Source organism: Scyliorhinus torazame, chromosome 3 (genome assembly GCF_047496885.1).
Source record: "Scyliorhinus torazame isolate Kashiwa2021f chromosome 3, sScyTor2.1, whole genome shotgun sequence".
NCBI classification, from domain to species: domain Eukaryota; kingdom Metazoa; phylum Chordata; class Chondrichthyes; order Carcharhiniformes; family Scyliorhinidae; genus Scyliorhinus; species Scyliorhinus torazame.
The window spans coordinates 167,149,152-167,166,609 of NC_092709.1; the positions used below are offsets into that span (position 1 = coordinate 167,149,152).

Consider the following 17,458-nt stretch of genomic DNA (forward strand, 5'->3'; position numbering starts at 1 on the left):
ATAAGAAGAAAGTATTGGACAGGCTGCCTGTACTTAAAGTTGATAAGGTACCAGGACCAGATGAGATGCATTCAAACATACTGAAGGAAGTGAAAGTGAAAATTGTAGAAGTATTGGATATAATTTTCCAAACTATCAGGGGTGGTGCAATAAAGTCTGGGGAAATGCAACTGTTACACCTCTGTTCAAAAAAAGTGTAAAGTTAAGCCCAGCAAAAACAGGTTAGTCAGTTTAACCTTGATCGTGTAATTTGGGTAAATGCTGTTAACTGAGGAAACCAAGCATGGATTTAAGGACAAATTGTATTTAACCAAATACTTGAGTTTTTTGATGAGGTTACAGAGAAGGTTAATGAGGAGAATCCTAGCATGAAGAACTTCAGTTAGGTAGATAAATTGGAGAAGTGTCGGCTGTTTTCCTTGGAGATGAGAAAGTTGAGAGGACATTTGCTAGAGGTATTCAAAATCATGAGAGATCTGGACAGTAGATAGGGAGAAATTGATCCAATTGGTGTAAGTATTGAGAATCAGTGGGCACAGATTTAAGGTAATTGGCAAAAGAAGCAATGGTGACATGAAGAAAACCTTCTCCATGCAGTGAGTGGTTAGGATCTGAAATGCACTGCCTGAAAGTGTGGTGAAGCCAGATTAATTGAGACTTTCAAAAGGGGATTGGATCATTATCTCAAAAAAAATTGAAACACTATGAAAGAAACTAGCTATTTCTATTAGTTAAAAGAGGGTTAATATTATAATATTATTAAAAGTTGAATTAATAATTGACTCAAAAAGCTCAATCAGAAACCATTTAAAATGGATTCCATCATGACTGTGCAAACTGGATATTGCTCGCTTCTGCAAAATAGATATCTGTTTGCAAGGAACAGCTTGCAACGAGCTGAGCAAGTGCAACATTTTGAATGAAGGTCAGGTTGACATTAGAGTTCATATGAGCATTCCATTGTCCGAAAGAAAGAATCATAAGACAAAGCGCTCATCAGTGCAATGATAAGAACAGATTTTGCATACCAACACACACTAAAGAATTCTAAGATGCAGCATGACTGATAATTCCAAGTTAATGTTGCATATTGAAGATGGACAACCCAATCATCGAACCAAATGTATTGAAGACCCATCCAAACCAATCAGCATGTTACAGGGGCAGGAATAGATTGACTTCGACTGTTAACAAATTCCTTAAAGGTAATAGTTTTAGGCTATTATTTCCATTCTAGAATCATCCTATACTTTTTGCCTAAGAAGCTATCTACTGTCTTTGTTTCATATTTTCCATCTCTACTTCTAACCAACGCAACTGTTTTGCCTCATGCAAAGAAACCGTTACTGCTATTGTATTTTGAATTCAAGTCATTCTGTAAGTTACTGAGGATAATCTGATTCTCAAAACAGTCTTTTGCAGGCAAGGGCTGAACTGAGAACCTTGTAAATTCTGCAACAAGAATTTCTGTTATAATCGATCAATAGACACCAAATAAAATTACTTTGCACCAAAAAGTATAGTCAAAGATTCTGCATTGTTAGTTGCATGGTGGGGTGTCACGAAATATATGCAATAACAGAATGTGCAGATCTTACACACAAGGAAAAGGCAGAGGGCTAGCACTGGGTCAACTGCTCATTTGGAGGACCAGCATTGACATGACAGGCTGAATGGTCTCCCATGATTCAAGTTGCAAGTACTGCTGTACAATCTCTTTACCTTTTACTGTACTTTTATAAGTGTGGAGTCTCATTCAGAAAGAATTTAATTATTGTTGGAGATCGTTTTTAATTTAAACTTAAACCCCCCCCCATTATTTCTCACTTTCAATTCCTATCTTTCTTTCCTTCTCTTTATCTTGCTTTCTGTACGTGACTATACATTTAATTAAATATTCTAATTTATACTTCCTATTTTGGACTCTGTGTTCTCCGTGCAAATTACTCAATCTAATTAATTCAAGAGACACACAGCCGTTTTCCTATACATTCTATAATAACAATAAATTAATAATAATAATCTTTATTAGTGTCACAAGAGGCTTACATTAACACTGCAATGAAGTTACTGTGAAAATCCCCTAGTCGCCACATTCTGGCGCCTGTTCGGGTACACAGAGGATGTATTCAGAATGTCCAATTCACCTAATCTTTCGGGACTTTTGGGAGGAAATCGGAGCACCTGGAGGAAACTCACGCAGACACGGGGAGAACGGGCAGACTCCACAGACAATGAGCCAAGCCGGGAATTGAATCTGGGTCCCTGGTGTTGTGAAGCAACAATGCTAACCACTGTGCTATTGGCAGCTGTAAGCATAATGAACAGCAAGTGCTGGGCCTTTGCTACTGAACATAAAACCTTGCAGGTTATTTTGATTGTTTCTCTAGTGAATCACAAGCCTCATAGGCAGATCTTCTCAGACCCATTCAGGTTGTTGTGATTTGGTTTGTATGCATGGGTAGTTGGCTAAGGACAGGTGTAGTGCGATCACCTCAGAATATAAACACACCTCTCTGAGATGCCTCCTAAATATTCCCTCTACCCAGTAAACAGGGAGCTAAACTCTGTAAGACTCTCATGTTGAGAATTGGGTTGCAGCAACTTGAAAATACAGGGGTAACAAGTCACAGGTGAAAGTGGCAAATGCAAAAGTATTACAAATGAAAACAATGGCAGAAAGTAACGATGTAAAGAAAATCAATCAAGTGCTGAAGTGAGCTGCAAAACTAACAACAAACCGTGCCTTTAATTAACACAAGTGTTATTATGTTGTAAAAGTAACCCAGATGCACATGTCTGTTTGAATGTACTTTGGGAATGCTTATTCCTTGGATGAAGATTACAGAAAAAGGGAGCAGAGACTCAATAAGCAGAAATTAAGGTATACCATGTAAATTTTGTGTGGAAGGGGATGTGGCGGCCTGGCCATTCTCCCCCTGTAATGTTAGTGGAGGGCACTTTGAGGGATACCTAAAAGTAATGGGTCTGACACGGCACAAAAATAGGGATGGACACGCAGCGAACCGGCATGACCAAGATGAATCTTTTTTCATAGAATCACTATAGTGCAGGGGGCCATTGGCCCATCGAGTCTGCACTGACCCTCTGAAAGAGCACCCTACCTAGACCCACTCCCCCACACTATCCCTACAATCCCTAAACTAACTGTTGCACATTAAGGGCAATTTAGCATGGCCAATCCACCTAACCTGCATATCTTTGGACTGTGGGAGGAAACTGGGGCACTTGGAGGAAGCCCACCTAGACACGTGGAGAACATGCAATCTCCACACAGTCACCCAAGGGCGGAACTGAACCCGCGTCCCTGGCGCTGTGAGGCAGCAGTGCTAATCACTGTGCCACTCCATACAGAGGCATTAGGCCAATCATCTGGGCTGGAGCCTTTCTGGCTGCTTAAAAGACCTGGCCAAAAGGCATGATCAAGTTTGTAGCAATAGAAGACTTTCCTCCTACAATTCCAAGCACTAAGGCCTGTAAAACGAACCTTGGGGCCATGGAAATAATCTGAACATACAAATTTAGTCCAGTGATAAGAAGTGCAAAGAAACACGACTCTACAATTTTCATAATACATCTATGCAAAAAAACATTCTGCATACCTGTGCTACTGTTGCAATTTTGTACATTCCATATGCATATAATTCAATGAATCCAGAATCTCCTCCAAGAACAAGGGTATTTAGCCTGGTAGGACACGGACAGGAAATTTTAATTTGAAAGTTACCATTCATCATCTTCGGTACCACATATGCTTCCGTAAAAGTCAAGTTTTTTTAGAACAAACTTATGGGAATGAGAAATATTTGAGGGGTTGAAATCCATGCATGTTGAGGGAGAACTGTTAACTTAAAACGTGAAAAATATTTACCAATTAATGTTAGGAATGGGTTCAGAGACATTCCAATTACATGTCAAATTGATGTTAAGTATCCAATAATTGACACTGATATGTAAAGGGGTTGCAGGTGGCACTTGAGGTGTGTGGTGATAGGGCCGGAGAATCGGCAGCCCGGCCGCATAGAGCGGCCCGCAACCGGCACCACGCCAAACGTGCCGGCACCAAAGGCGCCGAATCCGTGGAGAAAAGCGTGCCGCCATCGGGGCAGTGGGCGCGGTTGTCGGGATTCTCCGGCCCGCGCGGGGCTGGGAGAATCCCGCCCGTGGTTCCCCAGCGGAGTTTTAGGGTACCCCCAGTTAAACTGGCCTGGAGCTCAGAAGTTCTGATTAAATTTGTATAGAGCAGGCATTTTCAAAGTCGGGGTCGCGACCTGCGGGTGGGTCGCAGGCGGGGATCAGGAGAGTCGCGGAGCCGTCCGTCACGGCGATCCCCATTGCGCAAATCCGCGCACAACAGCCGGCTTTTAACAATGCCGGCTGCGAGTGGCCTTCAAAAAGGCCACAACCATATTAAAAAAAAATGCGGCCGCACTGCGCATGTGTGCCTGCTCATCGTGCACAGCCATAAGCCAGCAATTAATGGTAGGCCAGTATGCGCAGTGTGGCGCATTTTATTTATATGGTCGCGGACTTTTTGAAGGCTGCTCGCAGCTGGCATTGTTAAAAGCCGGCTGCTGCAGCTGTTACATGCAAATTTGCGCAATCGGGAGTGCCGCGACGGATGGCTCCGCGACCCTCCCGACACCCACCCGCAACCCACCCACGAGTCGCGACCCCGACTTTGAAAATGCCTGGGCTAATCAGCGGAGCTGTAGTCTAGGTTTTATTCTTGGGTACAATGAGAACAAAAGCACAATTAATCACCAGATTCCATTTCACGCTTTCATTGTTTGATGTCATAGAATGTGGGCTTCCCAGGAGCATGTCTTCATTGCAACACGAGGGGAAAAAAATCAGCAAAAGAAAACGTGAAGAAAATGTATATCACCCAAAGAAATTGGTAGATATGACATAGTATCAAGAAATTAAAATTGCTGGTAGTAACAGTTTATTTATTATAGTATCGACTGGCTTAGAAGATGTGATTGGCAGAAACGTAGTTTCCGACCTGTCAACAATGTTGGTAGTGTCTGTTGTTTATGTTAGCGTCCCACCTCTGAGTGGATTAATAACTGACAGTATTTCTCAACTCAACAGCTTTTAGATGTCATGTAGACCGTGGTACCAGAGGCTATTGTGATTAATGTGTAAATAATCTAATAGTATTAGCAGTATAAATATAACATCAGGAAATTATTACCAGTAATAACTTTCATTTACCTCAAAAAACATAAAAAACACATTATTCTACTAGCCCTCAAAAACCAAGGTCGACTTATAGACGAGATATGTGCAAACTTAAGGATCTTTTGGTCAAAGGTCAGGTGTCCATTTTTACATGAGATTGACTATTACCTGAGTACATAGGGGGCGCAATCCTCCGCTCCCGCGCTGGTTGGGAGAATCGCCTGGGTCGCCAAATTTTCCCTCCACGCCGGTCCGACACCCTCCCGCGATTCATGGAAGCAGCCAGATCGGCACAATCGCATTTTGCGTGGCACGGTCCAGTGAATCACCCAAGACAGCCAAAATGGCGATTCACCGGTACCCCCGCGATTCTCAGTGCCGGATGGGCCGAGCGGCCTGTCCAAAACGGCGGGTTCCCCCCGGCGCCGTCCTGCGGGGGGAGGAGGGGGCCTCAAATGGGGTCTGGCCCGCGATCGGTGCCCACCGATCGTCGGGTCGGCCTCTCTGAAGGACCTCCTTTCTTCCGCAGCCCCGCAAGATCCGTCGGACATCTTCTTGCGGGGCGGACTCGGAGAGGACGACAACCACGCATGCGCGGGTGACGCCAGTTATGCGGCACCGGCCGCATCATGTATGCGGCGCCGCCATTACGCGGCGCCACGGCCTGGCGCGCGTAAATGACGCGCCGCCGCTCCTAGCCCATTATCGGGCCCTGAATCGGTCGGGATAGGGGCCGTTTCGCGCCTTCGTGAACCTCGACGGCGTTCACGACGGCGCGAACACTCTGTCTCCATTTCAGAGAATCGCGCCCAGGATGTTCAAGAAATTGACATCACAACAGTTCACTTGAAAAGCACTCTTGACACTGGATTCAATATCCACACTTTCCCCATCATTAACAGTTGTCAATTTTTCCAGGAGTTTATTGGGTGAAGTAGCCAAATGGTTATCATACAAGACTCGCAAAATAGGTGCCGAGTTCAGAAAACTCCACTCTGGCAAATAGTGCAAATTGAATTCACTAAAATTTGGCAAATATTGGGCTTGCACCAGAGAATGACCATGAACTTGTCATAAAACGCAACCCCTAACTAGTCTAGCCTGCATGAGATCCAGTACCAAATAATGTAATCGATTCTTCATGCCTGCAGACCAACTTGCAAGCATCATCCGCATTCCAAGGACAAATAAAATTTACTACGATCTAAATAAATAAATAAAGTCACCATAGTCCCAGATAATCATTGGCTGCTTACCCCTTTGATGGGGGGAGCTGACTGGTGGTGATTTAACCTGAGGATGACTACACTCAGGGGAAAGGAGAGGGCGAGAAGGCAGGCCTTCATGAATAACGTTAGCCGGTAGGGGAATTGAACCACTCGATGTTGCTCTTGCTCTGCATCAAGAACCAGGGGTGAGATTCGTCGGAGAATCGCTGGGGGATGGCGTGAATCCCGCCCCCGCCGGTTGCCGAAGTCTCCGGCACTGGGTATTTGGCGGGGGGGGGGGGGAATCGCGCCGCGCCAGTTGGCGGGCCCCCCCGCGCGATTCTCCGGCCCGGATGGGCCGAAGTCCCGCCGCTAACATGCCTGTCCCACCGGCGTAGATTAAACCACCTACCTTACCGGCGGGACAAGGCGGCGCGGCGGGCTCCGGGGTCCTGGGGGGGGCGTGGGGCGATCTGGCCCCGGGGGTGCCCCCACGGTGGCCTGGCCCGCGATCGGGGCCCACCGATCCGCGGGTGGGCCTGTGCCGTGGGGGCACTCTTTTCCTTCCACCTTCGCCACGGTCTCCACCATGGCGGAGGCAGAAGAGACTCCCTCCAATGCGCATGCGCGGGAATGCCGTCAGCGGCCGCTAACGCTCCCGCGCATGCGCCGCCCGGAGATGTCATTTCCGTGCCAGCTGGCGGGGCACCAAAGGCATTTTCCGCCAGCTGGCGGGGCGGAAATTCGTCCGGCGCCGACCTAGCCCCTTAAGGTTGTGGCTCGGCCCCCAAAGATGCGGAGCATTCCGCACTTTTGGGACGCGCGATGCCCGACTGATTTGCGACGTTTTGGGTGCCAGTCGGCGGACATCGCGCCATTTCCGGAGAATTTCGCCCCAGACGTCCAGTCAACTGAGCTAAACTGATACTATCTACAAGATACACTTCAGCAATTTACTTCAATGTTAACTTCCTCCCCACAATAGCTTTCAAAAATGTTTTCATGGTTAATGAACATCCCTGGCCAGACCAGCATCTGCTGCCCATCCCTAATTGCTCTCAAGAGGGTGATGGTGAGCAGCCTTCGTCAACCACTCTAGGACCATGTCAAGTTCATGGTCATTTTCTGGTGCAACAATTTTCGCAATTTGACATTGTGGAATATTTTGACTTGGATCATCTGGGTTGCAGTTCATGTGCTGTAGTTATACCCATAATATAAGCAATGCCAACTTAGGATATAAAGGAAATGCACAGCTTCAGAATAATTTCTGAGATTGAAATTTTGTTCTTGCTATTAAATAAAATACAATAGCAGTTTGGTTATGTCCTTTTCAGCAACCAAACTACACACATTATTACATCATTTCATTTTGAGAATAGAGAAAAAATACCTTTTGTCACCTAACAGCTTTGTGACTTCATCTGATTTTTCTTCACTAAAAAGAGAGAGAAGATGAATGTTAGTGGCTTGGGAAACAAAGTTATTTCTAAAAACTATGGATTTCAAAGACATACTACATATGGACATACCTGAAAATCTTTGCCGGAGTATTGTAACTGATAAGATAAAGGAAAAACAAATACACATGCATTAGAAGTAGATACTTAAAAAACACGAGTACACTATTGCCAATTCTTAAGATAATTTTACAATTTAAAAGATATTTAAGTATTTTTTTAAAGTTTTTCTTTAAATTTTCTTGTATAAATTTAGAATACCCAATTCATGTTTTCCAAATAAGGGGTAATTTAGCATGGCCAATTCACCTACCATGCACATCTTTTTGGGTTGTAGGGGTGAGGCCCACCCAGACATGGGGAGAATGTGCAAGCTCCACACAGACAGCGATCTGGGGTCGAACCCGGGTCCTCGGTGCCGTGATGCAGCAGTGCTAACCACTGCACCACCGTGCTACCCCAAAAGCTATTTAAGTAACCGTGAAAATATGAGGGAGCGATGAAATTAAAGGATAATCTGAAACCAAAATTTAGATTAGGAAGCTCCTTCCCCATTCAACTCAGTGTTATTTTTATACCACAGACTAACTTTAAAAACAATTCTTATGGTTATGTTTTCGCCAGCTAGTGTGACTAATAAATACATCCCAAAGACAAATGGATGGCTTTCAACAAATCTTGGTGCACAGATAGGGTATGGCCCAAGGAAGAACGATTAGTGTCACAATCCCCGTGGGGGATCTGTAAACCAAGATATCCAAATTTACTGAATGACCCCCAATTGAAGAAATTAATAAGATTCCATTTTTTGTAATTTTTATACGTGACGTACCAGGTATTACCAGATCCCCTCCACAAAAGGTAAATTTCATTTTAAACAGCATCTTATGCTGCTACAAGCTTATGCATTACTCCCCACTCAAATGTGGCACACAGTTCAAAAAATGCTGTTCTTTATTCATGCAGACTGGTCAGGGGTCCTATCCAACAACAGCTTTCACTACTGAGTTTCACAGTACGATATTTATCAGAAAGGCACACTTCTAAGAACCCTCTCGCCCTTGGGTCATGACAATTGTTAAGGTGTAGCTTTCCAGTTTCTTTCCAACAGATGACTCAATAACACCCCAGTTTAGTTGAGCCACTTCTGGGAAAGCACCAGCTCTTTATCTTCAACCATTCAGTTTTTTTAGATTTTCAATCTTTTTAGTCAGCTGACATTGTCACTTTTTCAAACAGTGAAGTGGGTGTCACTGGCTGGGCCAGCATTTATTGCCCATCCTTAATTGCCCTTGAGGGGGCAGTTAAGAGTCAACCACATTGCTGCGGGTCTGGAGTCACATGTAGGCCAGACCAGGTAAGGATGGCAGATTTCCTTCCCTAAAGGACATTAGTCAACCAGGTGGGTTTTTACGACAATTGGCTATGGTATCATCGTCACCATTAGACTTTTAATTCAGATTTTTACTGAATTCAAATTTCACCATCTGCAGTGGCGGGATTCAAACCCGGTCCCCAGAGCATTACCCTGGGTTTCTGGTTTGCTAGTCCAGTGACAATATCACTATGCCACCGCCTTCCCTTGACCACAGTTTTCTCTCACAGTAGGACAGTTATAAAAAGAGTAACAATTTATAAAGCAGAGCAGTCATGTCTGAGGAAAAGGAAGAAGATGAAACACGACAGACGAACCAGCATTTTGCAGACATCTAGCCAGACTCGGCAGGGGTTCTAAACGGAGCGTAAATCTGTTCTGAGCAGCAAGTACTCCTCTATACCCCATGCTGATTTTAAGATGGACTGAGAGCTGTATGTTTCTTTTCTTGTTGTGCAATGGGAAATTGAGAAGGAATCTTTATGGGGTAATTGTAACCTGTTCTTTTCAGGTGTGAAGGTAAAGAGGTTAATATTGCATTCATAATAAAATTTTGTTTTCTATAAAAATTCCAAATCCTATTTCTTCATGCAATCACCCCTGGAGCGGATCATTCTTTCCGCACAATCTTATAAAATAAACTAGGGGTGGCACGTGGCACAATGGTTAGCCTTGCTGCCTACGGCGCTGAGGACCCTGGTTTGAATCCCGGCCCTTGGTCACTGTCCGTGTGGAGTTTGCACATTCTCCTTGTGTTTGCGTGGGTTTCACCCCCACAACCCAAAGATGTGCAGGGTAGGTGGATTGGCCACGCTAAATTGCCCCTTAATTGGAAAAAATGAATTGGGTACTCTAAATTTATTTTAAAAAATAAAATATTAGGGTTTCGGTCCAGTACCCTAGCCACTGTTGGGGGCTCGTCCAGGATCATAAGTATAGCTCCTTGTTTGGCTTGGGGTTATTGACCCTAAAGACAGTGAATGTGTGTGGAACAATTGTATTATTTCAGGTTTTGAAATTTAAATAGGGAGTGACTGGAAATGACTCTTTCAGCTGCAGAAATTTTACTCGGGATGGTTTACAAAGGGAGAGAAAAGCAATACTTTTGGGTTTGGCAGTGAAGCTGCAGATAACCTTATCTAAAGGGGCGAGGAAGGTAGAGATAACACAAGCCATAGCTCAATATTTAAATTGCCAGAGATATTAGAATAACTAGAATTCAATTACAAATAGAAGTGGAGAAAAAGGAAATAGAAGCAAAGGAAAGGGAGAGATTGGCAATGGCAGAAGCAAAGGAAAAAGGGAGAGCTTTTCACAAGGAAATGGTAAGGAGGAAGGTTGATGTAGAAATGGAAAGATTAGGAAAGGAATAAAGGGGCAAGGAAAGAGAGGGAGAATTTGAACTTCGGAAACTGGCACTGCACGAAGAACATCAACTTAAAAGGTTGAGTTAAAGACAGAAGCGGAGGAAAGTCTAGCAGGGATATGTTTGAATATATTCAAGCATGGCCAAGATTTGATGAGAAAGATATGGTGGCCTTTTCACCTCTTTTGAGAAAGTAGTTAAACAATTTATTTGGCCAAAGACCATGTGGATAGTGTTGGTTCAAACAAAGTTGGTAGGTAGAGATAGTGTTTGCATCACTATCAGGGTGTGTATCTCAGAATTATGATGAGGTTAGCAAAAACATATTGAGTGTACTTGAAATAGTGACCGAAGCGCCTAGCGACAAAAGTTTAGAAATCTAAGGAAAGAACCAGGTCAGACATATTTGGATTTTGAAAGAATTAAACAAAATAATTTTATAGGTGGATATTAAAAATAGACCAAACATATGACACTCTTAGGGAAACAATTATTTTGGAGGAATTTAAAGATTCACGTCCCGCAGTAGTGAGAACTCATGTGGAAAAGCAGAGTTAAAACTGCTAGACAAGCAGCCGAAATGGCAGATTATTATGAACTGGTTCACAAAGCAAAGTTTGATTTTCGACATTAATTTCAACCTGTGAAGGATAAAAACTCAGAAATTAGAAATTCACAGGTGGTCAATGCGAAAGAGCTTTAATTGGTGATGTTAAGGAGAGTGTACCTCAGAGTAAAAGGAAACCAATGATAGTGGAAGAGATAAGAAAACTGAAGTGTTTTCATTTGTAATAAAGTTGGACATGTGAAGTCACAGTGTTGGTAGCTTAAGAAAGGTACTGAGGAAACAGATTTGGTAAAACAGGATAAGCTAGCGGGGTTTATTAAAGTGTCAAGAAAAACCATTGACCCAATTGAAGAGGATCAGATTGTTCTGTTCAGTGCAAAGTGAAAAGCTTCGATAAAATACTTAGCAATACTTAGGATAAATATTAATCAGTGTCAAATGGGATATTTTACGTTAATCTGAGGGAACAGATGGGGCTTTGGTTTATTGTCTCACCTGAAAGATGGCACCTCTGACAGTGCAGGGAGCCAGAGGTAGGGATCCATCTGGGATGAGAATTAAGAAGATGGGAGAAAGAGTCCAATGCACAGTGGAAAGATTCCTGACCAAAAAAGTAGGCATAGAAGCGAAGATGGCAGCTAATGAACTCAGTTTCATGTCAAACTTGAAATTCATTGAGGTAGGGACATAAGAGGATGAAGCTGAGGCCTTTGCTACTCTGTCCATCTGTCTCTATGCAGGATAAGCTAGCCCACAAGAGGGAAGGTCCTACACTGAGGAAAGCATGTCTGAGCTGAAGGTCCACAAGGACTTGGAAAATAGAGCCCACCTTGGCGAGGATGTGGACCGTTCCTAACACGTGCCTCAATGGGACCTAGTTCTAAATTGACTTCGGGTTCATAAGCTGCTGTGCATACTGCACTGTCTGATATATGGCAGGTGGAGGCAGAAAAATCCAAAGAGTACAGCTGGAGGCCATGAACGGCTGAGTACAAGTCAGATGACAAGCTTCTGGGCTTGGTTCTATTTTAGTGGCTGGAACTGCAAAGATAAGCGCAGGAACATGAAAAAGGGCTATCTGCTGCACTCCTCAGATTGCAATGCACCATGGAGGAGTCCGTCCGCTTTCAAAAAGAGATAATAGCCTGGGCATATCAATACACACAGGTCAGCACAGGCATGGTGGCAGCCACCGTGAAGACCTTGGTCCAGGATATTAGTCCTACACTGATACTGGAGCTGCACTCCATCGCTGAGTCACTTGCTGGCAAACTTCAGTATTAACACGAGAGAGGTTGATGGATCTCAAACTTATTCAAGCTTCTTCCTTCTCCTCAAGGAGCCAGCCAGAGACCCTTGGGCACCCATAGGGAGGAGAGTCAGCAGGTGCACAACTTGGGGCCATTCTCCCAGGTGACTCCAAGATGCAGTACCTGCATGATTCGCCTCGTCCTGTGAACCACGCAGCTACATCACCACAGGCCAACGAGGATGCTATTAACTCACTGTAGTACCCTGAAAGCAGATCAGGGCCCTCCAAATCTCGATCTTTCTGAGGACTTCCGCCAAAGTCATCACAGGCAGGATATCGTATTCAACAGGCTGCTTACACCTGCTCTGTGCAGGCTGTTAGAGCGGAAGGGTTAGGAAGGTTAAGAAGATGAACTTGCACAGTATGGGCACAGGTGTTAACCACTTGTACATAATGTTCACGATTGTAAATAAGCTCCCAAGAATGTCTCCTTGTCTATGTTTCCTTGTTTTGATGGGCAAAGTTTGTGTCATTCAGATGTGAAATCTTGGCATCTGCACAAGGTGAAGGCAAGTGTCTCAATTCACGGTGTTTTCCCTGTGGTGTATAACCTTCAGAACAAAGTGATTGTCCAACTTCACAGTCACTCAACACATCAGTGATGCCTACGCACCTCGATGTGGTTTGTCATTGCTGCCAGAATGTCATGGACAGGCGCCACAGACTCTGAGTGCTGTCAGCAGCTTTGAAGTGAGGATGGTGCCCCATCTCTTCAACATCTGTGTCCAATGGTGTGGTCCTAAAAGGGACGGGTGATGAAGGACACCAAAGGATGAACTGTTAAAATATCACCATTGCATCTCTATGATATGACCCTGTTCAAAGAGCACAAGCAAGTTGCCCTCAGCCAGATGTTCACAGATGCGGTGTGAAGAACTATGGAGCTTCCTCACAGCATGTTGTCGATCACCCTCCTGGAATCATACGATTATTAGGGCATCTGCTGTGTCTCAATAGCATGGGCCTGATCACAAATGGATGTTAGGAGTGTCATGGTAGCAGCTGTCGCTGACCTCACCAAAAGCTGCAGACAAAATTTAACAAACTCTGTGGCACGGATTTCGCCTTCCCCAATGCTAGTCATATTCTGGCGTCAAGGTGATCTCAAGGCACCCAGCAATGATGATGACACCAAACAGGCTGAGCAACATTGAAGAATTCTCAAAGGCAGCAAGCCAGGAAGTAAAATGTACCGTACATGATTCACTTATATTTTTACAGACAGCGAAATAAAGTTCAGGGCATACACATGGAAATAAGTTAGAAGTGTAAAAAAGGATATGCAAGTTTTTTTAAAATTAAAAATCTGTGGAAGTTTCATCATAATGTAGAGATCTGACATTCAACAAATATAAATTTAGTTTCTCAGGGCAGAAGAGTTTGTACAGCAGTAGTTATCACTTAGTGCACCATTAAATTACCAATTACACCTCACTCATGGCATAATTTTATCAGGCATTTTTACAGCAATCTTAATGTAAAGTGGGACGTTTACGCAGTCCAAGTGATTTCTATGATTTGCTGTCTGCACTTTAACAGTGCACCCTGTGGGAAAGCAGTGAATCATTGACAGCAGTCTGAATTTCCATGTTGAACTGCAGATTTGTCGATGCCAAAAGTTGCTGTCACTTTGTTTTAATGACAGCAAACGCAAAGTTTTGTTGTTACTACAACTGCAAAATCCTCGTCAATGGCATTTCATTGGTCTCATCTCATTAAATTTACCTTTTTGGTAGTGCAGGCAACTTGGGCAAGAAAAGGCTTCCTTCTTCATCGAGCAAATTGACTGAGGTCGTCGCACTGGAAAGAAGTATAAAGAACAGTAAATATGAAACAATAATCTGAAATAGCTATACATCTTCAGCTATATCTATTTTCCCTCTTCTTTAGAGTCTTTGGAAGCTAGAATATGGTTCCATATATATTGTTATTAGTCTCTCCAAATCAGGTCTGCCCAAAGGAACATGCAATTTGCTCATTTATGTCAATGTCACTTGGGGTCATATTGTACTAATAGAGTAAAAATTAGTTACAGTCTGACCATGGAGGCAAGTTTTCTCTGTGCTGCATATATAAAGCCATTTATAAATTAATTATAGGAAGGTGAGTGAAGAGTTATGATGGGGAGGATTTCTGCTGCAACTATATGTAACAAGTCATACAATTCTGTTATGCAAAGCTGCAATGGATATCATCCCTGACACAAAACTTCACTCATCTTCTCTGACAATGAATTGAAAGTATGCTGAATATTTAAAATAAAAAGTGATCGATGTCAAGCTAGGAACAATAAATCTTTAATATAGTCTGATTAGCAAGTTTGCAGATAACACTAAGATAGGTGGTGTTGCAGATAGTGAAGGGGACCGTCAGAGAATACAGCAGAATATAGATCGATTGGAGAGTGGGCAGAGAAATAGCAGATGGAGTTCAATCTGGACAAATGCGAGGTGATGCATTTTGGAAGATCAAATTCAGGTGTGAATTATACAGTAAATGGCAGAACCCTTAGGAGCATTGACATACAGAGGGAACTGGGCATCCAGGTGCATTGTTCCATGAAAGTGGCAATGCAGGTGGATAAGGTGGTCAAGAAGGCAGACGTCATGCTTCCCTTCATCGCCGGGGCATTGAGTACAAGAGTTGGCAGGTCATGTTACAGTTGTATAAAACGTTAGTTAGGCCACGTTTTGAATATTGCGTGCAGTTCTGGTCGCCACACTACCAGAAGGATGTGGATACTTTGGAGAGTTTAAAGGTTTAGCAGGATATTGCCTGGTCTGGAAGGTATTAGCTATGAGGAGAGGTTGAATAAACTTGGATTGTTTTTGTTGAAAAGACGCAGACTGAGGGGAGACCTACAAAATTACAAAAGGCATAGACAGGGTGAATAGTCAGAAGTTTTTTCCCAGGATGAATATTCAATTACAAGGGGACAGAGGTTCAAGGTGAGAGGGAGAAAGTTTAGAGGAGATGTGCGGGGAAAGTGTTCCGCGCAAAGATGGTGGGTGCCTGTGATGCGCTGCCAGTGGAGGTGGTAGTGGCAGGCACGATACCAATGTTTAAGATGTATCTTGATAGACACATGAACGGGCGAGGAATGGAGGAATACAGATCGTTTGGGCACTAAATAGTAGGTCAATATAAGGAATCTGGATCGGTGCAGGCTTGATGGGCCGAAGGGCCTGTTCCTATGCTGTAATGTTCTTTGTTCTTTAATATTAATGAACAAATTGTCCTGTTCCTCATTTAGAGTTTTTACTTCAACCAAAAATTAAAATATTTATTCAAAAAAACTTGGGAGAGTACTTTCAAAATAACTTGGTTCTTCCTTCCAAATAATTAACAAAGCAGATTTTTAAAAATCTGTTAATGTGATGAAATGGTTTCAAAGCCTGTATTTTTTGAGGCTGCCCGTAACTGAAACAGAAAGAATTTCCAGGTTTCTAGGGGAGGGGCTTGGTAATTGATTTACTGGCTGAAAGAAGTGAGCCTGTGTTAGGTTGCTTGGGAAATGGAAGGCAATTGCAATGAATAATGAAGGCTGGAAGATGGATTTAAGTTTGTGGCCAGAACAGATAGAGGTTCAGAACTTGGAGTTCAGTTTATTGCAGATTGGGGTCACAATAGGATAGATGATCTGAAATTGTGTGAATAATCCAGGCACACTGAAGAGCTGGGTGATTTATACCAGAGCTGACCACACCATGTAATGATGTGCTTTTGAGTGATTAAATTGAGGTGGCTCAGGGGAAAGCTGCACCATCAAGACAGTTGTGAAAAGGTGAAGGTAGCTCTGCAAGAAGAGCATTGTTGACAATAAACGGATTCATGGAACTCAGATGGTGTGAAGCAGTTGTCAGAGGCTACATGATCAGATCCTACTGATGAAAAATGGTTGAGGGAAGAATTATGCAAGACATTGGAACTGCATGTGGTGCCACAAATGTACTTAAAGGGCTAGCTGAAAAAACTATGAGATTTACCTTAGATGTATCAGCTATATTGGGGCTAGTAGATGTGGTGCACTTGATTTTCCAAAATGCATCTAGTAAGATATGACAACAAACTGCACAAAGTAACAGCACATGATGTAAGGAGTAACATATTAGCATTGATAAAAGATTATTGGCTAACAGCAAGCAGACGGTAGGGATAAATAGATTGGCAAGTTGTAACTAGTGGAGTGCCACAGAAATCAGTGCTGATTCTCAACTATTGATAATCATTATCAATGACTTGGATGAAGGGACCAAACGTATGGTAGCTAGATTTGCTGATGACAGCAAGATAGAAAGGAAAATAAGTTGTCAAGAGGAAGTAGAGAGTCTGCAAAGGGATACAGCCCAATTAAATGAGTGGGCAAAAATGTGGAAAATGGAGCATAGCGTGGGTAAATGTGAACTTGTCCACTTTGGCAGGAAGAATAGTAAAGATGTATAATATTTAAATGAAGAAAGACTGCAGAACTTGGTAGTACAGAGCAATCTGGGGCGGGATTCTCCACTCCCGCGCCGAAGTGCCCACGCCGTCGTGAACACCGTCGAGGTTCACGACGGCGCAAAACCCGACCGATTCAGGGCCCGATAATGGGCTAGGAGCGGGGCCGTGTCATTTACACGCGCCAGGCCTTGTCGCCATTTAAAGGCGGCGCCGCATACATGACGCGGCCGGCGCCACATAACTGGCGTCACCCGCGCATGCGTGGTTGCCGTCCTCTCCAAGTCCACCCCGCAAGACGATGTCAGACGGATCTTGCGGGGCTGCGGAAGAAAGGAGGTCTTCCTTCAGAGAGGACGGCCCGACGATAGACCCCATTTGAGGCCCCCCCGGTGCGGGATCCCACCTCCACCCCCCGCAGGGCCCCCCCCCCAGCGTTCCCGCGCTGTTCCCGCCAGCAGCGACCAGGTGTGGATGCGGGAGAATCGCGGGAGGGCGTCGGACTGGTGTCGCGGGAAAAT

At 43.9% G+C, this 17,458-nt stretch overlaps 1 protein-coding gene across 3 annotated transcripts in view; it reads right to left on the bottom strand.

Moving 5' to 3' along the window:
• anapc4 (anaphase promoting complex subunit 4) overlaps nt 1-17,458 on the bottom strand; it is a 115,623-nt gene that overhangs the window by 83,485 nt on the left and 14,680 nt on the right. For all 3 annotated transcript variants that reach the window (XM_072496516.1, XM_072496517.1, XM_072496518.1), the window contains 4 exons: nt 14,223-14,297; nt 7,949-7,975; nt 7,810-7,854; nt 3,624-3,708 (listed from right to left, as the gene is read on the bottom strand). In XM_072496516.1, the coding sequence (XP_072352617.1) occupies nt 3,624-3,708; nt 7,810-7,854; nt 7,949-7,975; nt 14,223-14,297 (232 nt within the window). The remainder of the gene's footprint in view (nt 1-3,623; nt 3,709-7,809; nt 7,855-7,948; nt 7,976-14,222; nt 14,298-17,458) is intronic.